The 23,195-nt window shown below is 42.8% G+C and overlaps 1 protein-coding gene across 3 annotated transcripts in view; it reads left to right on the top strand.

Moving 5' to 3' along the window:
• Window positions 1-23,195, top strand: part of FCHSD2 (FCH and double SH3 domains 2) — an 816,168-nt gene that overhangs the window by 54,337 nt on the left and 738,636 nt on the right. For all 3 annotated transcript variants that reach the window (XM_053708714.1, XM_053708715.1, XM_053708716.1), the window contains exon 2: window positions 17,958-18,055. In XM_053708714.1, coding sequence (XP_053564689.1) covers window positions 17,958-18,055 — 98 coding nt within the window. The remainder of the gene's footprint in view (window positions 1-17,957; window positions 18,056-23,195) is intronic.

The raw sequence follows: 23,195 nt of genomic DNA, 5'->3' as shown, positions 1-23,195 counted from the left end.
TCCCTATGGGATCCGGTAAGCCATGTTTATTACGATCGTAAATAAGGGCTTCACAAGGGCTTATTAAAACTGTAGACTTTTTTTTTGGGCTAAATCGATTCATTATTAACACATATTTAGCCTTGAGGAATCATTTTATCTGGGTATTTTGATATAATAATATCGGCAGGCACTGGTTTAGACACCTTATTCTTTAGGGGCTTTCCCAAAGCATAAGCAGAGCCTCATTTTCGCGCCGGTGTTGCGCACTTGTTTTTGAGAGGCATGGCATGCAGTCGCATGTGAGAGGAGCTCTGATACTTAGAAAAGACTTTCTGAAGGCGTCATTTGGTATCGTATTCCCCTTTGGGCTTGGTTGGGTCTCAGCAAAGCAGATACCAGGGACTGTAAAGGGGTTAAAGTTCAAAACGGCTCCGGTTCCGTTATTTTAAGGGTTAAAGCTTCCAAATTTGGTGTGCAATACTTTTAAGGCTTTAAGACACTGTGGTGAAAATTTGGTGAATTTTGAACAATTCCTTCATGTTTTTTCGCAATTGCAGTAATAAAGTGTGTTCAGTTTAAAATTTAAAGTGACAGTAACGGTTTTATTTTAAAACGTTTTTTGTACTTTGTTATCAAGTTTATGCCTGTTTAACATGTCTGAACTACCAGATAGACTGTGTTCTGAATGTGGGGAAGCCAGAATTCCTATTCATTTAAATAAATGTGATTTATGTGATAATGACAATGATGCCCAAGATGATTCCTCAAGTGAGGGGAGTAAGCATGGTACTGCATCATTCCCTCCTTCGTCTACACGAGTCTTGCCCACTCAGGAGGCCCCTAGTACATCTAGCGCGCCAATACTCCTTACTATGCAACAATTAACGGCTGTAATGGATAATTCTGTCTAAAACATTTTAGCCAAAATGAACACTTATCAGCGTAAGCGCGGCTGCTCTGTTTTAGATACTGAAGAGCATGACGACGCTGATAATAATATTTCTGAAGGGCCCCTAACCCAGTCTGATGGGGCCAGGGAGGTTTTGTCTGAGGGAGAAATTACTGATTCAGGGAACATTTCTCAACAGGCTGAACCTGATGTGATTGCATTTAAATTTAAGTTGGAACATCTCCGCATTCTGCTTAAGGAGGTATTATCCACTCTGGATGATTGTGACAAGTTGGTCATCCCAGAGAAACTTTGTAAAATGGACAAGTTCCTAGAGGTGCCGGGGCTCCCAGAAGCTTTTCCTATACCCAAGCGGGTGGCGGACATTGTTAATAAAGAATGGGAAAGGCCCGGTATTCCTTTCGTCCCTCCCCCCATATTTAAAAAATTGTTTCCTATGGTCGACCCCAGAAAGGACTTATGGCAGACAGTCCCCAAGGTCGAGGGAGCGGTTTCCACTTTAAACAAACGCACCACTATACCCATAGAGGATAGTTGTGCTTTCAAAGATCCTATGGATAAAAAATTAGAAGGTTTGCTTAAAAAAAAAATGTTTGTTCAGCAAGGTTACCTTCTACAACCAATTTCATGCATTGTCCCTGTCGCTACAGCCGCATGTTTCTGGTTCGATGATCTGATAAGAGCGGTCGATAGTGATTCTCCTCCTTTGGAGGAGATTATGGACAGAATCAATGCTCTCAAATTGGCTAATTCTTTCACCCTAGACGCCACTTTGCAATTGGCTAGGTTAGCGGCTAAGAATTCTGGGTTTGCTATTGTGGCGCGCAGAGCGCTTTGGTTGAAATCTTGGTCGGCTGATGCGTCTTCCAAGAACAAGCTACTTAACATTCCTTTCAAGGGGAAAACGCTGTTTGGCCCTGACTTGAAAGAGATTATCTCTGATATCACTGGGGGTAAGGGCCACGCCCTTCCTCAGGATCGGCCTTTCAAGGCAAAAAATAAACCTAATTTTCGTCCCTTTCGTAGAAACGGACCAGCCCAAGGTGCTACGTCCTCTAAGCAAGAGGGTAATACTTCTCAAGCCAAGCCAGCTTGGAGACCAATGCAAGGCTGGAACAAGGGAAAGCAGGCCAAGAAACCTGCCACTGCTACCAAGACAGCATGAAATGTTGGCCCCCGATCCGGGACCGGATCTGGTGGGGGGCAGACTCTCTCTCTTCGCTCAGGCTTGGGCAAGAGATATTCTGGATCCTTGGGCGCTAGAAATAGTCTCCCAAGGTTATCTTCTGGAATTCAAGGGACTTCCCCCAAGGGGGAGGTTCCACAGGTCTCAGTTGTCTTCAGACCACATAAAAAGACAGGCATTCTTACATTGTGTAGAAGACCTGTTAAAAATGGGAGTGATTCATCCTGTTCCATTAAGAGAACAAGGGATGGGGTTCTACTCCAATCTGTTCATAGTTCCCAAAAAAGAGGGAACGTTCAGACCAATCTTAGATCTCAAGATCTTAAACAAGTTTCTCAAGGTTCCATCGTTCAAGATGGAAACCATTCGAACTATTCTTCCTTCCATCCAGGAAGGTCAATTCATGACCACGGTGGATTTAAAGGATGCGTATCTACATATTCCTATCCACAAGGAGCATCATCGGTTCCTAAGGTTCGCATTCCTGGACAAACATTACCAGTTCGTGGCGCTTCCTTTCGGATTAGCCACTGCTCCAAGGATTTTCACAAAGGTACTAGGGTCCCTTCTAGCTGTGCTAAGACCAAGGGGCATTGCTGTAGTACCTTACTTGGACGACATTCTGATTCAAGCGTCGTCCCTTCCTCAAGCAAAGGCTCACACGGACATTGTCCTGGCCTTTCTCAGATCTCACGGATGGAAAGTGAACGTGGAAAAGAGTTCTCTATCCCCGTCAACAAGGGTTCCCTTCTTGGGAACAATAATAGACTCCTTAGAAATGAGGATTTTTCTGACAGAGGCCAGAAAAACAAAGCTTCTAGACTCTTGTCGGATACTTCATTCCGTTCCTCTTCCTTCCATAGCTCAGTGCATGGAAGTGATCGGGTTGATGGTAGCGGCAATGGACATAGTTCCTTTTGCGCGCATTCATCTAAGACCATTACAACTGTGCATGCTCAGTCAGTGGAATGGGGACTATACAGACTTGTCTCCGAAGATACAAGTAAATCAGAGGACCAGAGACTCACTCCGTTGGTGGCTGTCCCTGGACAACCTGTCACAAGGGATGACATTCCGCAGACCAGAGTGGGTCATTGTCACGACCGACGCCAGTCTGATGGGCTGGGGCGCGGTCTGGGGATCCCTGAAAGCTCAGGGTCTTTGGTCTCGGGAAGAATCTCTTCTACCGATAAATATTCTGGAACTGAGAGCGATATTCAATGCTCTCAAGGCTTGGCCTCAGCTAGCGAGGGCCAAGTTCATACGGTTTCAATCAGACAACATGACAACTGTTGCGTACATCAACCATCAGGGGGGAACAAGGAGTTCCCTAGCGATGGAAGAAGTGACCAAAATCATTCTATGGGCGGAGTCTCACTCCTGCCACCTGTCTGCTATCCACATCCCAGGAGTGGAGAATTGGGAAGCGGATTTTCTGAGTCGTCAGACATTGCATCCGGGGGAGTGGGAACTCCATCCGGAAATCTTTGCCCAAGTCACTCAGCTGTGGGGCATTCCAGACATGGATCTGATGGCCTCTCGTCAGAACTTCAAAGTTCCTTGCTACGGGTCCAGATCCAGGGATCCCAAGGCGGCTCTAGTGGATGCACTAGTAGCACCTTGGACCTTCAAACTAGCTTATGTGTTCCCGCCGTTTCCTCTCATCCCCAGGCTGGTAGCCAGGATCAATCAGGAGAGGGCGTCGGTGATCTTGATAGCTCCTGCGTGGCCACGCAGGACTTGGTATGCAGATCTGGTGAATATGTCATCGGCTCCACCTTGGAAGCTACCTTTGAGACGAGACCTTCTTGTTCAGGGTCCGTTCGAACATCCGAATCTGGTTTCACTCCAGCTGACTGCTTGGAGATTGAACGCTTGATTTTATCGAAGCGAGGGTTCTCAGATTCTGTTATTGATACTCTTGTTCAGGCCAGAAAGCCTGTAACTAGAAAGATTTACCACAAAATTTGGAAAAAATATATCTGTTGGTGTGAATCTAAAGGATTCTCTTGGGACAAGGTTAAGATTCCTCGGATTCTATCCTTCCTTCAAGAAGGATTGGAAAAAGGATTATCTGCAAGTTCCCTGAAGGGACAGATTTCTGCCTTGTCGGTGTTACTTCACAAAAAACTGGCTGCTGTGCCAGATGTTCAAGCCTTTGTTCAGGCTCTGGTTAGAATTAAGCCTGTTTACAAACCTTTGACTCCTCCTTGGAGTCTCAATTTAGTTCTTTCAGTTCTTCAGGGGGTTCCGTTTGAACCCTTGCATTCCGTTGATATTAAGTTATTATCTTGGAAAGTTTTGTTTTTAGTTGCAATTTCTTCTGCTAGAAGAGTTTCAGAATTATCTGCTCTGCAGTGTTCTCCTCCTTATCTGGTGTTCCATGCAGATAAGGTGGTTTTACGTACTAAACCTGGTTTTCTTCCAAAAGTTGTTTCTAACAAAAACATTAACCAGGAGATTATCGTACCTTCTCTGTGTCCGAAACCAGTTTCAAAGAAGGAACGTTTGTTGCACAATTTGGATGTTGTTCGCGCTCTAAAATTCTATTTAGATGCTACAAAGGATTTTAGACAAACATCTTCCTTGTTTGTTGTTTATTCTGGTAAAAGGAGAGGTCAAAAAGCAACTTCTACCTCTCTCTCTTTTTGGATTAAAAGCATCATCAGATTGGCTTACGAGACTGCTGGACGGCAGCCTCCCGAAAGAATCACAGCTCATTCCACTAGGGCTGTGGCTTCCACATGGGCCTTCAAGAACGAGGCTTCTGTTGATCAGATATGTAGGGCAGCGACTTGGTCTTCACTGCACACTTTTACCAAATTTTACAAGTTTGATACTTTTGCTTCTTCTGAGGCTATTTTTGGGAGAAAGGTTTTGCAAGCCGTGGTGCCTTCCATTTAGGTGACCTGATTTGCTCCCTCCCTTCATCCGTGTCCTAAAGCTTTGGTATTGGTTCCCACAAGTAAGGATGACGCCGTGGACCGGACACACCTATGTTGGAGAAAACAGAATTTATGTTTACCTGATAAATTACTTTCTCCAACGGTGTGTCCGGTCCACGGCCCGCCCTGGTTTTTTTAATCAGGTCTGATAATTTATTTTCTTTAACTACAGTCACCACGGTACCATATGGTTTCTCCTATGCAAATATTCCTCCTTAACGTCGGTCGAATGACTGGGGTAGGCGGAGCCTAGGAGGGATCATGTGACCAGCTTTGCTGGGCTCTTTGCCATTTCCTGTTGGGGAAGAGAATATCCCACAAGTAAGGATGACGCCGTGGACCGGACACACCGTTGGAGAAAGTAATTTATCAGGTAAACATAAATTCTGTTTTTCGTCCCTTTCGTAGAAACGGACCAGCCCAAAGTGCTACGTCCTCTAAGCAAGAGGGTAATACTTCTCAAGCCAAGCCAGCTTGGAGACCAATGCAAGGCTGGAACAAGGATAAGCAGGCCAAAAAACCTGCCACTGCTACCAAGACAGCATGAAATGTTGGCCCCCGATCCGGGACCGGATCTGGTGGGGGGCAGACTCTCTCTCTTCGCTCAGGCTTGGGCAAGAGATGTTCTGGATCCTTGGGCGCTAGAAATAGTCTCCCAAGGTTATCTTCTGGAATTCAATTGACTTCCCCCAAGGGGGTGGTTCCACAGGTCTCAGTTGTCTTCAGACCACATAAAAAGACAGGCATTCTTACATTGTGTAGAAGACCTGTTAAAAATGGGAGTGATTCATCCTGTTCCATTAAGAGAACAAGGGATGGGGTTCTACTCCAATCTGTTCATAGTTCCCAAAAAAGAGGGAACGTTCAGACCAATCTTAGATCTCAAGATCTTAAACAAGTTTCTCAAGGTTCCATCGTTCAAGATGGAAACCATTCGAACTATTCTTCCTTCCATCCAGGAAGGTCAATTCATGACCACGGTGGATTTAAAGGATGCGTATCTACATATTCCTATCCACAAGGAACATCATCGGTTCCTGAGGTTCGCATTCCTGGACAAACATTACCAGTTCGTGGCGCTTCCTTTCGGATTAGCCACTGCTCCAAGGATTTTCACAAAGGTACTAGGGTCCCTTCTAGCTGTGCTAAGACCAAGGGGCATTGCTGTAGTACCTTACTTGGACGACATTCTAATTCAAGCGTCGTCCCTTCCTCAAGCAAAGGCTCACACGGACATTGTCCTGGCCTTTCTCAGATCTCACGGATGGAAAGTGAACGTGGAAAAGAGTTCTCTATCTCCGTCAACAAGGGTTCCCTTCTTGGGAACAATAATAGACTCCTTAGAAATGAGGATTTTTCTGACAGAGGCCAGAAAAACAAAACTTCTAGACTCTTGTCGGATACTTCATTCCGTTCCTCTTCCTTCCATAGCTCAGTGCATGGAAGTGATCGGGTTGATGGTAGCGGCAATGGACATAGTTCCTTTTGCGCGCATTCATCTAAGACCATTACAACTGTGCATGCTCAGTCAGTGGAATGGGGACTATACAGACTTGTCTCCGAAGATACAAGTAAATCAGAGGACCAGAGACTCACTCCGTTGGTGGCTGTCCCTGGACAACCTGTCACGAGGGATGACATTCCGCAGACCAGAGTGGGTCATTGTCACGACCGACGCCAGTCTGATGGGCTGGGGCGCGGTCTGGGGATCCCTGAAAGCTCAGGGTCTTTGGTCTCGGGAAGAATCTCTGTTACCGATAAATATTCTGGAACTGAGAGCGATATTCAATGCTCTCAAGGCTTGGCCTCAGCTAGAGAGGGCCAAGTTCATACGGTTTCAATCAGACAACATGACAACTGTTGCGTACATCAACCATCAGGGGGGAACAAGGAGTTCCCTGGCGATGGAAGAAGTGACCAAAATCATTCTATGGGCGGAGTCTCACTCCTGCCACCTGTCTGCTATCCACATCCCAGGAGTGGAAAATTGGGAAGCGGATTTTCTGAGTCGTCAGACGTTGCATCCGGGGGAGTGGGAACTCCATCCGGAAATCTTTGCCCAAGTCACTCAGCTGTGGGGCATTCCAGACATGGATCTGATGGCCTCTCGTCAGAACTGCAAAGTTCCTTGCTACGGGTCCAGATCCAGGGATCCCAAGGCGGCTCTAGTGGATGCACTAGTAGCACCTTGGACCTTCAAACTAGCTTATGTGTTCCCGCCGTTTCCTCTCATCCCCAGGCTGGTAGCCAGGATCAATCAGGAGAGGGCGTCGATGATCTTGATAGCTCCTGCGTGGCCACGCAGGACTTGGTATGCAGATCTGGTGAATATGTCATCGGCTCCACCTTGGAAGCTACCTTTGAGACGAGACCTTCTTGTTCAGGGTCCGTTCGAACATCCGAATCTGGTTTCACTCCAGCTGACTGCTTGGAGATTGAACGCTTGATCTTATCGAAGCGAGGGTTCTCAGATTCTGTTATCGATACTCTTGTTCAGGCCAGAAAGCCTGTAACTAGAAAGATTTACCACAAAATTTGGAAAAAATATATCTGTTGGTGTGAATCTAAAGGATTCCCTTGGGACAAGGTTAAGATTCCTAGGATTCTATCCTTCCTTCAAGAAGGATTGGAAAAAGGATTATCTGCAAGTTCCCTGAAGGGACAGATTTCTGCCTTGTCTGTGTTACTTCACAAAAAGCTGGCCGCTGTGCCAGATGTTCAAGCCTTTGTTCAGGCTCTGGTTAGAATTAAGCCTGTTTACAAACCTTTGACTCCTCCTTGGAGTCTCAATTTAGTTCTTTCAGTTCTTCAGGGGGTTCCGTTTGAACCCTTACATTCCGTTGATATTAAGTTATTATCTTGGAAAGTTTTGTTTTTAGTTGCAATTTCTTCTGCTAGAAGAGTTTCAGAATTATCTGCTCTGCAGTGTTCTCCTCCTTATCTGGTGTTCCATGCAGATAAGGTGGTTTTACGTACTAAACCTGGTTTTCTTCCAAAAGTTGTTTCTAACAAAAACATTAACCAGGAGATTATCGTACCTTCTCTGTGTCCGAAACCAGTTTCAAAGAAGGAACGTTTGTTGCACAATTTGGATGTTGTTCGCGCTCTAAAATTCTATTTAGATGCTACAAAGGATTTTAGACAAACATCTTCCTTGTTTGTTGTTTATTCCGGTAAAAGGAGAGGTCAAAAAGCAACTTCTACCTCTCTCTCTTTTTGGATTAAAAGCATCATCAGATTGGCTTACGAGACTGCCGGGCGGCAGCCTCCCGAAAGAATCACAGCTCATTCCACTAGGGCTGTGGCTTCCACATGGGCCTTCAAGAACGAGGCTTCTGTTGATCAGATATGTAGGGCAGCGACTTGGTCTTCACTGCACACTTTTACCAAATTTTACAAGTTTGATACTTTTGCTTCTTCTGAGGCTATTTTTGGGAGAAAGGTTTTGCAAACCGTGGTGCCTTCCATTTAGGTGACCTGATTTGCTCCCTCCCTTCATCCGTGTCCTAAAGCTTTGGTATTGGTTCCCACAAGTAAGGATGACGCCGTGGACCGGACACACCTATGTTGGAGAAAACAGAATTTATGTTTACCTGATAAATTACTTTCTCCAACGGTGTGTCCGGTCCACGGCCCGCCCTGGTTTTTTTAATCAGGTCTGATAATTTATTTTCTTTAACTACAGTCACCACGGTACCATATGGTTTCTCCTATGCAAATATTCCTCCTTAACGTCGGTCGAATGACTGGGGTAGGCGGAGCCTAGGAGGGATCATGTGACCAGCTTTGCTTAGCTCTTTGCCATTTCCTGTTGGGGAAGAGAATATCCCACAAGTAAGGATGACGCCGTGGACCGGACACACCGTTGGAGAAAGTAATTTATCAGGTAAACATAAATTCTGTTTTTTTTTAATTTTTTGTCTAAACCTCAGGCACCTCTACACCTTGTGTTATTCCTTTTATCCATTTTCCTTCGGTCGAATGACTGGGGATTGTGGGAAGGGGAGTGCTCTTTGCCGCCTCCTGCTGGCCAGGAGTGATATTCCCAACAGTAATTGATGATCCTGTGGACTCACATTTCTTTCTTTATGGATATGGTATCAGGTAAGCATAATTTTTTTGTTTTTAAATTGTTAGTTACACATAGTTTAAAAAAGCAAAACCAAATACTTGTTATATATTTTTCTTGTAATTTTAAAGGGATATAAAACCCAAATTTTTTTTCTTTCATTTAAATAGAGCATCCAATTTTAAGCACCTTTCTAATTTACTCCTATTATCAAATTTTCTTCATTCTCTTAGTATCTTTATTTGAAAGAGCAGTAATGTAAGCTTAGTAGCCGGCCATTTTTGGTTCAGAACCCTGGGTAGCGCTTGCTGATGGGTGGCTATATTTAGCCACCAATCAGTCTCCAAGTAACCACTTCTAAGGGAAAGCTACTCTGTTGCCTTCCCCTAGTGACCACAGCCACCCTGTGGGGCTGTGACAGGAGATAATTGCTATTTGACTTTGTTCAGGAGTGGAACATTCATTTCCCTATGCAGTGGGAGAGGGACTGTATATGAAGGTTTGACTGCTACTAAGGCTGACAAATTTGTATCGGATATCACTGTTCAACAGTAGGTGCTTGCTTACATTTGGTTGGTATGTGATTTTTAGACCCGCCCCATTTGACATCACCTATGACGTACAGGAGGGCCGCCAACTTGCCGTGCCCGCCTTGCAACATTGAGCCGACTTACCGGGGAGCGCTGTGGCTGATGCGGGTTACAGGGAGGGGGGCCGACTTACCGGAGTGTGCTTTGGCTGATGTGGGTTACAGAGAGTGGGGCCGACTTACTGAGGAGCGCTGTGGCTGATGCGGGTTACAGGGAGGGGGGCCAACTTACCGGAGTGTGCTTTGGCTGATGCGGGTTACAGAGAGGGGGCCGACTTACTGGAGAGCGCTGTGGCTGATGTGGGTTACAGGGAGGGGGGTGCGCTGTGGCTGATGCGGATTACAGGGAGGGTGCCGACTTATCGGCGTGCGCTGTGGCTGATGCGGGTTACAGGGAGGGGGGCCGACTTACCGGGGAGCGCTGTGGCTGATGCGGGTTACAGGGAGGGGGGTGCGCTGGGACTTATGTGGGCTAGGGGCTGATGGTGGTTATGATGTTAAAGGGGGTGCTTATTGGGGGTTTACAGTGGGAGCTGATGGGGCTTATGTAGGTTACAGAGAGGGGGGCCGACTTACCGGAGAGCGCTGTGGCTGATGTGGGTTACAGGGAGGGGGGTGCGCTGTGGCTGATGCGGGTTACAGGGAGGGGGCCGACTTATCGGCGTGCGCTGTGGCTGATGCGGGTTACAGGGAGGGGGGCCGACTTACCGGGGAGCGCTGTGGCTGATGCGGGTTACAGGGAGGGGGGTGCGCTGGGACTTATGTGGGCTAGGGGCTGATGGTGGTTATGATGTTAAAGGGGGTGCTTATTGGGGGTTTACAGTGGGAGCTGATGGGGCTTATGTAGGTTACAGAGGGGGGCTTATGGGGGTGTTTTGTTTTTTATAAATTGTGATTCCCCCCCCCCCCCCTCATATCGCCTAGCTATAACTGTAAAATCTATTTTGATGATTACTTTGCACTTAATCCAGCTGTTATGGAGACTTGTTGCTTGCATTGTGCACATGTAAGTAACATATCTTTCTCCAACATAGGTGTGTCCGGTCCACGGCGTCATCCTTACTTGTGGGATATTCTCTTCCCCAACAGGAAATGGCAAAGAGCCCAGCAAAGCTGGTCACATGATCCCCTCTAGGCTCCGCCTTCCCCAGTCATTCTCTTTGCCGTTGTACAGGCAACATCTCCACGGAGATGGCTTAGAGTTTTTTGGTGTTTAAATGTAGTTTTATTGCTTCAATCAAGAGTTTGTTATTTTAAAATAGTGCTGGTATGTACTATTTACTCTGAAACAGAAAGGAGATGAAGATTTCTGTTTGTAAGAGGAAGATGATTTTAGCAACCGTTACTAAAATCGATGGCTGTTTCCACACAGGACTGTTGAGATGAAGTAACTTCAGTTGGGGGGAACAGTGTGCAGACTTTTACTGCTTGAAGTATGACACATTTCTAACAAGACTTGGTAATGCTGGAAGCTGTCATTTTCCCTATGGGATCCGGTAAGCCATTTTAATAACAATTTATAAAGGGCTTCACAAGGGCTTTAAAGACTGGTAGACATTTTTCTGGGCTAAAACGTTTGTTTTATAAGCATGTTTAATGGTTTGTTACTCTGAGGAGTTGTTTTTATCTGGGAATTTTGATAATAAAAACGGCAGGCACTGTATTGGACACCTTTTTCACTGGGGGCCTTCTCTAGTCATAGGCAGAGCCTCAGTTTCGCGCCACTAATGCGCAGTTGTTTTTTGGGAATCAAAGCATGCAGATCCATGTGTGAGGAGCTCTGATACACTGAAAAAGCGTGCTGAAGGCGTCATTTGGTATCGTATTCCCCTCTGGGCTTGGTTGGGTCTCAGCAAAGCAGATACCAGGGACTGTATAGGGGTTAAATGTAAAAACGGCTCCGGTTCCGTTATTTTAAGAGTTAAAACTTTCAAATTTGGTGTGCAATACTTTCAAGGCTTTATGACACTGTGGAGTGGAATGGGGATTATACAGACTTGTCTCCAACGATACAAGTAGATCAGAGGACCAGAGATTCACTCCGTTGGTGGCTGACCCTGGACAACCTGTCACAAGGGAGGAGCTTCCGCAGACCAGAGTGGGTCATTGTCACGACCGACGCCAGTCTGGTGGGCTGGGGCGCGGTCTGGGAACCCCTGAAAGCTCAGGGTCTTTGGTCTCGGGAAGAATCTCTTCTACCGATAAACTTTCTGGAACTGAGAGCGATATTCGATGCTCTCAAGGCTTGGCCTCAGCTAGCAAAGGCCAAATTCATAAGGTTTCAATCAGACAACATGACGACTGTTGCGTATATCAACCATCAGGGGGGAACAAGGAGTTCCCTGGCGATGGTAGAAGTGACCAAAATAATTCAATGGGCGGAGACTCACTCCTGCCACTTGTCTGCAATCCACATCCCAGGAGTAGAAAATTGGGAAGCGGATTTTCTGAGTCGTCAGACATTTCATCCGGGGGAGTGGGAACTCCATCCGGAAATCTTTGCCCAAATAACTCAATTATGGGGCATCCCAGACATGGATCTGATGGCGTCTCGCCAGAACTTCAAGGTTCCTTACTACGGGTCCAGATCCAGGGATCCCAAGGCGGCTCTAGTGGATGCACTAGTAGCACCTTGGACCTTCAACCTAGCCTATGTGTTCCCACCGTTTCCTCTCATTCCCAGGCTGGTAGCCAGGATCAAACAGGAGAGGGCATCGGTGATCTTGATAGCTCCTGCGTGGCCACGCAGGACTTGGTATGCAGACCTGGTGAATATGTCATCTGCTCCACCATGGAAGCTACCTCTGAGACAGGACCTTCTTGTTCAAGGTCCGTTCGAACATCCGAATCTGGCCTCACTCCAACTGACTGCTTGGAGATTGAACGTTTGATTTTATCAAAGCGAGGGTTCTCAGATTCTGTCATTGATACTCTTGTTCAGGCTAGAAAGCCTGTAACTAGAAAAATCTACCATAGAATATGGAAAAGATATATCTGTTGGTGTGAATCCAAAGGATTCCCATGGAACAAGATAAAAATTCCTAGGATTCTATCCTTTCTTCAAGAAGGTTTGGAGAAAGGATTATCTGCAAGTTCTTTGAAGGGACAGATTTCTGCTTTATCTGTTTTACTTCACAAAAAGCTGGCGGCTGTGCCAGACGTTCAAGCTTTTGTTCAGGCTCTGGTTAGAATCAAGCCTGTTTACAAAACTTTGACTCCTCCCTGGAGTCTCAATTTAGTTCTTTCAGTTCTTCAGGGGGTTCCGTTTGAACCCCTACATTCCGTTGATATAAAGTTATTATCTTGGAAAGTTTTGTTTTTGGTTGCAATTTCTTCTGCAAGAAGAGTTTCAGAGTTATCTGCTCTGCAGTGTTCTCCTCCATATCTGGTGTTCCATGCAGATAAGGTGGTTTTGCGTACTAAACCTGGTTTTCTTCCGAAAGTTGTTTCTAATAAAAATATTAACCAGGAGATAGTCGTGCCTTCTTTGTGTCCTAATCCAGTTTCAAAGAAGGAACGTTTGTTGCACAACTTGGATGTAGTTCGTGCTCTCAAATTTTACTTAGCAGCTACTAAGGATTTCAGACAAACATCTTCTTTGTTTGTTGTTTATTCTGGTAAAAGGAGAGGTCAAAAAGCAACTTCTACCTCTCTCTCTTTCTGGCTTAAAAGCATTATCCGATTGGCTTATGAGACTGCCGGACGGCAGCCTCCTGACAGAATCACAGCTCACTCCACTAGGGCTGTGGCTTCCACATGGGCCTTCAAGAACGAGGCTTCTGTTGATCAGATATGTAAGGCAGCGACTTGGTCTTCACTGCACACTTTTACCAAATTCTACAAATTTGATACTTTTGCTTCATCTGAGGCTATTTTTGGGAGAAAGGTTTTGCAAGCCGTGGTGCCTTCCATCTAGGCGACCTGATTTGTTCCCTCCCATCATCCGTGTCCTAAAGCTTTGGTATTGGTTCCCACAAGTAAGGATGACGCCGTGGACCGGACACACCTATGTTGGAGAAAACAGAATTTATGCTTACCTGATAAATTACTTTCTCCAACGGTGTGTCCGGTCCACGGCCCGCCCTGGTTTTTAATCAGGTCTGATGATTTATTTTCTCTAACTACAGTCACCACGGTATCATATGATTTCTCCTATGCATATTCCTCCTTTACGTCGGTCGAATGACTGGGGAAGGCGGAGCCTAGGGGGGATCATGTGACCAGCTTTGCTGGGCTCTTTGCCATTTCCTGTTGGGGAAGAGAATATCCCACAAGTAAGGATGACGCCGTGGACCGGACACACCGTTGGAGAAAGTAATTTATCAGGTAAGCATAAATTCTGTTTTTCAATGATGTTCAGTGAGAGGATTTGTAGTGTAGTTTTTCAGTCCTCTGTGTAGGGACTCTCTAATGAACAGAAGCCACTTGCGTTGATAGCTTTTGATACCTCGTCTGCGGTGAGGCAGTCTGATGACCTCATACATAACGTCACAGGCACTTGAAACAGGATGACCTTTCCAGCTTTCAATAACACGTTCTTTTCCTTTTTGCACATAGTTTCCAGTTGCTAAAAAAAAAACTTTTTATCCTGGGGGCACAGGGTGTTACCTGAAAGTAATTAGTTCACCAGCTCGTTTGCATAGAGCTTTGCTTCTACCTTCTCTGCTCCAGTCCCTCCACCAGCAGGATGTACACGTGCAGATGTAAACAATCTCATATACACCCACCGTGCAAAATACACAAGACCTATTGAAAACCTTAGGTCAGCATATTCATTTAACCCCTTAACGACCGAGGACGTGCGGGGTACGTCCTCAAAAAAAGGCAGTTAACGCCTGAGGACGTACCCTGCACGTCCTCGGTGTGGAAAGCAGCTGGAAGCGATCCTGCTCGCTTCCAGCTGCTTTCCGGTTATTGCAGTGATGCCTCGATATCGAGGCATCCTGCAATAACCATTTGTAGCCATCCGATGCAGAGAGAGCCACTCTGTGGCCCTCTCTGCACCGGACATTAACGGCTAGGTTTGTGGGTGGATAGGAGCCGGTGTGGGAGGCGGGTGGCGGCCATCGATGGCCCTGGATGATGCTGAGGGGGGCGGGGATGCCCAGGGGCGCGCTCGCGTGCACGGGAGGGTGGGGGCGGGCGCGTGCACGGGGAGGGAGCGGGTGGGAACCGCTGCACTACAGAAAAAGTAGCAGTAAAATTTACAAAAAAGGGGAAATAAAGTTGGAAATAAAAAGATCAGGCAGGTGGTGGGGGTTGGTCTGTGGGGGGGGGAAGCTACACTACAGAAACTAAAAATAAAAACAAAAAAAACCCTTTTTATTTTGCAAAATGGGTACTGGCAGACAGCTGCCAGTACCCAAGATGGCCCCCAATAAGGCAGATGGGGAGGATTAGAGAGCTGTTTGGGGGGATCAGGGAGGTTGGGGGCTAAGGGGGGATGCTACACCCCCAGCATATGTAAATATGCTTTAAAAAAAAAATAAAAAATTAAAATAAAAAAACTTTTATTTTAGTACTGGCAGACTTTCTGCCAGTACTTAAGATGGCGGGGACAATTGTGGGGGAGGGAAGGGAGCTGTTTGGGAGGGATCAGGGGGTCTGATGTGTCAGGTGGGAGTCTGATCTCTACACTAAAGCTAAAATTAACCCTGCAAGCTCCCTACAAACTACCTAATTAACCCCTTCACTGCTAGCCATAATACACGTGTGATGCGCAGCAGCATTTAGCGGCCTTCTAATTACCAAAAAGCAATGCCAAAGCCATATATGTCTGCTATTTCTGAACAAAGGGGATCCCAGAGAAAAATTTACAACCATTTATGCCATAATTGCACAAGCTGTTTGTAAATAATTTCAGTGAGAAACCGAAAGTTTGTGAAAAAGTGAACGATTTTTTGTATTTGATCGCATTTGGCGGTGAAATGGTGGCATGAAATATACCAAAATTGGCCTAGATCAATACTTTGGGATGTCTTCTAAAAAAAATATATACATGTCAATGGATATTCAGATATTCCTGACAGATATCAGGGTTCCAATGTAACTAGCGCTAATCTTGAATAAAATGGTTTGGAAATAGCAAAGTGCTACTTGTATTTATTGCCCTATAACTTGCAAAGAACATGTAAACATTGGGTATTTCTAAACTCAGGACAAAATTTAGAAAATATTTAGCATGGGTGTTTTTTGGTGATTGTAGACGTGTAACAGATTTTGGGGGTCAAAGTTAGAAAAAGTGTTTTTTTTCTATTTTTTTTCTCATATTTTATAATTTTTTTTATAATAAATTATAAGATATGATGAAAATAATGGTATGTTTAGAAAGTCAGAAAAACAGTATATAATATGTGTGGGTACAGTAAATGAGTAAGAGGAAAATTACAGCTAAACACAAACACTGCAGAAATGTAAAAATAGCCTTGGTCCCAAACGGACAGAAAATGGAAAAGTGCTGTGGTCATTAAGGGGTTAAAGGGACATAGGGAAAATGCTGTTACCAGAAAGGTACAGTTAAAAAAAAAAAAAAACTTTATCCAAACTGAAACGGTTTGGATTTCATAATATTTGTATATTTGCTTCTGTAAAATGGAACAGTTTGGAGAGGGAATGGGACCAAGTGTAAACTTCAATCCTATGTCATTGACACAATATTTACATGTCATTATACAGCTTATACATGATGCAACCTAAAGATAGTTCTATATAAGCTTCTAGAATAGAGTTCGCACCTCACCCATGTTTTCCTGGACACTTATGAGTTCCACATGTTGCAGGGTGGGCAGAGGGGAACATGCATTGCGCCACTGGACAGCACACGAATAGTGACCCTGGGCAGCACTATTCATGTTCCTCCCTGCAGCATGTAAAACTCCATAACCGTCCAGGAAAACATGGCCGTAGGTGGCAACCCTAGCTTTAATACTTTTGTATACTGTACATCAGTGCTTTCCAAACTGTGTGTCGTGACACATTAGTGTGTCGGCGGCCCGTGTGTAGGTGTGTCCCTGCTTCAGCACAAATTTTTTTTAAATTTAAATGTTTTTTGGTTTCCGACTTTCCACCGGCCTGCTTACGCATATTACGTGGTTGATACCTAGTGGGTCACACATCATATTAACCTATTGGCACAGCTCAGCGGGAAAAAATTGATGACCTTGGCGGCACATTGGCTCCTGACTGCACGTTTAGACTCCTCAATCGGCTCGTGAGTGCATGTGTAGTCAGTGAGTGGGACCGCAGTGTGAATGCAGCGCCAGCAGCAGTAGTCAGTCGGACTCGCAAAGCTCTGAGGACGGCAGCTTAAACGCTCAGCTGAAGTCAGTGTTTTTTGGGGGGGTTTTGCAGCTAGCTCCCAGTAGTGCATTGCTGCTCCTGCTCTTGATATATGGATAGGAAGTGGAAGCTTAAAAATGCTGCTTGATGAAATGTGAGTGTTTTTATCTAATATTCCACCAAATATTAAGAAACTGTGTTCATCCCATCAATTTCATACATCCCATTAAAATATTAAGTAGCTATTGGTGTTATTAAACTGTTTTTTAATTCTTGCACATACTGTTACTTGTAAATACATCGTGGTATATAATTTGTGTGTGTCCGTATCTCTTTAAACAAGTTAGTTTAACCTCCTGTTTGCTAGTACAACTGAATTACTGTGTCACGAAATGATGTAGGTCTAAAAAAGTGTCGCCAACATAAAAAGTTTAGAAAGCTCTGCTATACATAGTACCATCACAAACATTGTACAGTACGGTAATCTGAGGTAATAGTTGTTATTTTTAGAAAACAAAAGCCAAACCAACAACATAAGCAGAGAACGTTGTGACTTGCAGGGAATTTTTATTAATTAAAAAAAAAAAGCAAGAATCTGTAGCCTAGGTTACCAAAACAATGCAAACTGCATAAACCAGCTATCTGATTTGCAGCATTTGCAGGTTTGCTTTTTGGCATTTCTAGGGTAGCGTGGAACAAGTTTACACAATAAAATAAGAGGTGTTTAATGTCCTTTTAAATATCTGCTAAGCATTTTATTGAATAAAATAAATAACCACTCTGTGTTGGGAGTTTGTTGTATGATAATATGCAATAACGATCTCTTTAGGGTTGTATAAAGGGTGTTTATTTTTCATTTTATTTTTTGTTTTTACTTTCCTTTTTTTTTTTTTTTTGCCCTGCGCCTGCGTTTGTTGTAGTGCAAAAGTCTCCAGCTGCTACGTGTGTTGATAATCCCTCTGCATGTCATTTCTTAATCTCTGTTCTGTCATTTTTAGGTGAAAGTTACACAAGAGCTGAGAAACATTCAAGCCGAACAGATGACAAAACTGCAAGCCAAGCACCAAGCCGAATGCGATTTGCTGGAAGATATGAGGTATGAAAAGCTTTTCTGCGTACCCCCCCTTCCTCCTCCTTATTTTTTGGAAGAACAGTTGGTTTCTGCAAACTCCGGGAAAGGACAATGGTATTTCCTCTTGGCCTTCCTGCCTCGGAGCTGTTCGACTTGACACACAGCTGGAAATTTTAACCGTAATGAACAAACAGCCAGAAATGTTATACAAGCTGAATTCCCACTTAGTGCACAAACAATCCAATCTCTTTCATGTAAGGATATATGTGTAGCAAGTATTTATTATCCATTTCATTTGGATACTAGTTTATCCATGAAGCACTTTCAGTATTAAAGATAGCAGATATCTGTTTCCCCTTATCTGAAGTCTAATGATCTTACAAAAATTCCTGCCCAGACATGTGCTACAAAATTAGAATGTTGCAATTACTAGATTACTTTTTTTTTGGGGGCCGTTTTTTTTTTTTTTTTTAAATTAACATACTTTTTTTTAAATTAACATACTATTAGGGGACCTGTGAAATTGTTTGGAATGCATTGATACTTTGTAGCAATTTATTTTTTAGTAGCCAAATTGTTAGAAAATCACATTGTTTTGCATTATCTTATCCCCTATGCTGAAATCAGTTAGAGGCTGATATGTGTTAGGGTTAGCCTTGTGAAATCTGTAGGGTACACTTTCAATTCTTAACTGGAGATACCAATTTTAGACTTTAATTGCAGGAAATGGGGGCAACATAAACTATTAAAGTATATTGCAAAGTTGTTTCACTACACATAATGAAAAATGTATATTACAATATTAAAGTGTTCACTTTCTTTTTAACCCTTTCGCTGCTGACAGTTTTGAGCTTTTTTTGCAACCTACATTTAAACCTTATTGTAAGTCAAATTTCAATGAGTGACCCACACAAATGATATCGTTTTTTTCGGCAGGCCCAGCACATTCACAATATACCATTATTATATTTATATTTCATGGCATGTGAGATAGCTACAGCAAAAACTATAAAACAATTTTTTTTATTTTTTTTGCTTAGATTTTGCTGTTACTGTGATCACCTTACTAAATTGTCATCAAGGGTAGCCACATGTGAAATAAGGACCCATACGGGTTTTTTGAGTTTATAATATAGATTAGAGAGACCAATTTGTGCAGTACAGAAATAAAAGCATTTTTTTTTTTTTATCCCAGTGATCACCTGACTATGCAGGCAAAATGTTTTTTTTTTTATAAAAAAAAGAGAGTGGCTTGTCCCCTACAATTTAAAGTTTTAGTGTTTTTTAGATATACCAGATAATTTTTTTTTATTGCACATATGTGCATGACAACATAGCTCATCCTGCTCATCAAAGCAGTTAGACTTTGTAATGCAGGAACTACACACTTAGAGCTAGTAATATTTTCATTACTCACCCTAGATAAATAAATGTAAACATATAGGTAAAATCCTGCTCAGAGGCTACACCTCAATGGAGCAATGTATTTTAAATGTACACATTCCCCTTAATGTGTTTCCAGCGACTTATACCAGCTGCTTACAGTGTATGGGAAGTTGCAAAATTGTAGCTTTATTTTTGAATACAAAATAGCTGCCAACAACCCAATCAAAGGGCTGAGCCTATGAGGAGATCAGTCCTCTAATCTTTCTACATATTCACAATGTAATCCTCATTTATCTCTTTATACACAAATTAAAAATACTTTAGAACAATTGAGATTGAATGTCCCTATTTAACTTGGCTGCTGAAGACGGTGGCAGCACATTGTTATGTGATGTTTGGCCACCAAGAATATGATTTTATTTTTTTGTGGACTTTCCTACATTGTGGCATATCATTATATACTCTGTTAGTCTGGGCTTAAAGGTGCATTAGGCACAAATTAAATAACTTGTTATATTTAACATAACCTTATTTAGTATAACAGTGCTTATGATGCAGAGACTTTTTAGTATTTGCTCTGAAGTGGGACTAAATGCTTACAGTTGTGTCTGCTAGAAAAAATGTGACTGGACATTAATGGTGAAAACGTCTCCTACATAGATTTCTTGTGCTATGAAATGTGCAATAGCTTTAATTCTCACATTCACGTTATTTTAGAAGTAAGCAAATCAAGTTAAGTGAAATTTGTCACTTTTACTATATATATATATATATATATATATATATATATATATATATATATATATATATATATATATATATATATATATATATCCTATATTATAAAAGACAAGAGTTTGTCTGAAGCCGTCATGCGCAGTTCAGACAAACTCTTGCAGCTGATCGCACGCGCACCCACCCGACAGCAGCGCGAGGACCGGGCAGCACAGCTGATCGCGCGCGCAGGGGAGAACCGGGCAGTACAGCTGATCGAGAGAGAGAGAATTAAAATTATATATAACACAACACGGCCCGTGTGAACGGGCTTTAGGACTAGTATATATATATATATATATAAATAAGACTTCTGCATTTAGATCCTTTGTTTAGGCTTCAAATGTGGAAGTAAGTGCTATTTGGCTCTTTTCAGAGCCGGATTGATTCTGGTGCAAGATTACCACTTTAAGATCTGTTCAGAATCGATCGGCTCCGAAAAGCGCTGAATACTGCTTTCACATTTGGAGCCTAACAAAGGATCCAAATGCACAATCGTTAAACAAATCCTAACGAAGGATCCAAATTATATATAATCTATCAGTACTGTACAGTTTTTATTAAATAATTGAATACTTTGCTAGCATAAAAGTAAACTTAGCGCTATTACACACCTAATATATGTTAGTTTAAATGTTTTTAAACTCTGGCAAGTGAAATGAAAGCTTAAACTGCCTTGCTTGCAAGTGTCTCAGACCTCTATGGCCGTTTAAGGAATCAAACATTTTGTGCTAAACAGATACTCTTGCACTGGTTACTTGGATGATATTCTGCCTCTTTCAGGCCATAAATAGTTAATAAGCAAGCATTATTGTAATCCAAATATGTAAACTGTTAACTCAAGAATCCAAAGTATTTACAACCAAAAGCTTTTAAAAATATAAATTCATTAGAATCTGTTAACTATCTACTCTGTAGTAGGTTTTATGATATGATATCTTAGTAGATGAGAACGATATGTACTATTAGTCAAAGGAAAAGCTACTGATATCCATTTAACCCCTTCACTACCGGGCCTTTAAGAGAAAAACTTGCCCAAAATACCGGATAATTTTTAGCATTTTTGCTATAACTCCATATAAACAGAAATAGAGCCTTGTTTTATTTTTATTTACCGGTCAAAAAAATAATAATAAATATGGTAAAATTAAAGATACAGGTTCTCATCAATTATTTATTGATGTAGTCTGCTCAGTAACTGAGAAAAACAAAGGAGCATCATTATTTACAATGTATGATGTATCTTGCAGCTCATCTTGTGAAAACTAGAGTATTTTCTTAATGATTACAAATATTACCTATTATGAGTTGGCAGAGGTGGTGGTACTCAGTACTGGTGAGTATCCCCCCCCCCCCCAAAAAAAAAATAAAAAAATATATGCGATCAAATAATAAAAATTGTTAATTTTTCACAAACTTTTGGTTTCTCACTGAAATTATGCACATACTGCTTGTGCAATCATGGCACAAATGGTTGTAAAAGCTTCTCTGGGATCCCCTTTGTTCAGAAATAGACATACATGGCTTTGCCATTTGATAATTAGAAGGCCACTTATTGCAGCCATGCACCACACTGCTATTATTCCCTGCAGTGAAGGGGTTAATTAGGTAGCTTGTAAGGTTAATTTTAGCTTTAGAGATTACCCTCTCACTTCCCACCCCCTAATCCCTCACAAACGGCTCTCTTCCCTCCCTCACTGGTCTCCCCCATCTTAAGTACTGGCAGACAGTCTGCCAATGTGAAAATTCAATTTTTTAATTTATATATTTTTAATATTTTCTGCAGTGTAGGATCCCCCCCAACCCTCCAATCTTCTTGATCCCTCCCAAACAGCTCTCTAACCCTAACCTATAACCCTTCTTTTTTATAAATAAAATTTTAATTTTTTTATTTTATTCTGTCGTTTACCCCAATCCCCTTTTTCTGTAGTGTAGCTGTAACGATCACACTCCAGTTCCATATGTGGCAGATGCCTGGAGCTTCAGGAACTCCAGCTACTTTTATATATACGTCTTGCGGTACAATAGCCAAAGTACCGCAAGACGTGTATTTATACGTCTTATTGGGTGAAGGGGTTAATTTACTCACAGTTAATGGAGAATGCTGCGTCTGTTTTCTCACCAGGCGACAGCCTTCCTCCTCTTTTCTTCTTCAATTCTTTTGTCTCCTCCCTGCGCCGTCAGCACCGCTATCATGGTCAGTGACGTGGCGCCTCATTGGCAGGCGCCTGGAATTGTTGATAACGGCGCTGAGCCTGTGTGTTTTTAATAAAAAAAAAAACTAAAAAATCTTGCAGATGCATAGTAAACTCATACAGGCAGACGCCCCTCACTGCAGTGCGTCTGTAGGCTCATGCCTACTGTGCCTAATGGGAAATCCGGCCCTGGATAAGCAGTATAGCTGGACCGCACTAACATTAGTGTACAACTTGATATTACAAGTCCATGGCAAATCACAAATTATCAGAGACAAGTTAGAGTGGCCGATATTACAAGTTGTGCTTGAGTGAAAGCTGAAATTACGCTAGTATATTGAGCTGGGGTTTACAAACATTTTTTTCTTTTATGATTCAAACAGAACATACAATCTTAAAGTTACCAATTTACTGCTATTGTCGCATTTACTTTGTTCTGTATTCTTTGTTGATGAAATACTCATTTCTGACGCAGTATGTGACAGGAAACACTATTGCCACCCACTGTTCTTGCTAATGTATAACATAGTTAGAAAACTGCCATATATTGCTCCTATCGCGTGCATGCGCCTATACCTTCCTACCTGTTTTTCCACAAAAGATACCAAGAAAATGAAGTAAATTTGATATTAGAATTTTTTATTCTCCCAACCCTCCCAACTATCTAAATGTTTGGGTTTTTATGTTCCTAGTAAGTAAAAGCAGTTTCACATTGTCAATATGTGCGGGAAAAATGTGTGCACTATACTGTATATAAATCTTCATCACAAGCTCAGTATGTTGTAAAGTCGCCACGAAAGACAAACCCC

Source organism: Bombina bombina, chromosome 3, assembly GCF_027579735.1.
Source record: "Bombina bombina isolate aBomBom1 chromosome 3, aBomBom1.pri, whole genome shotgun sequence".
NCBI classification, from domain to species: domain Eukaryota; kingdom Metazoa; phylum Chordata; class Amphibia; order Anura; family Bombinatoridae; genus Bombina; species Bombina bombina.
The sequence above is the reverse complement of the archived record's forward strand: the minus strand, read 5'-3'. Positions and strand labels throughout refer to the sequence as shown.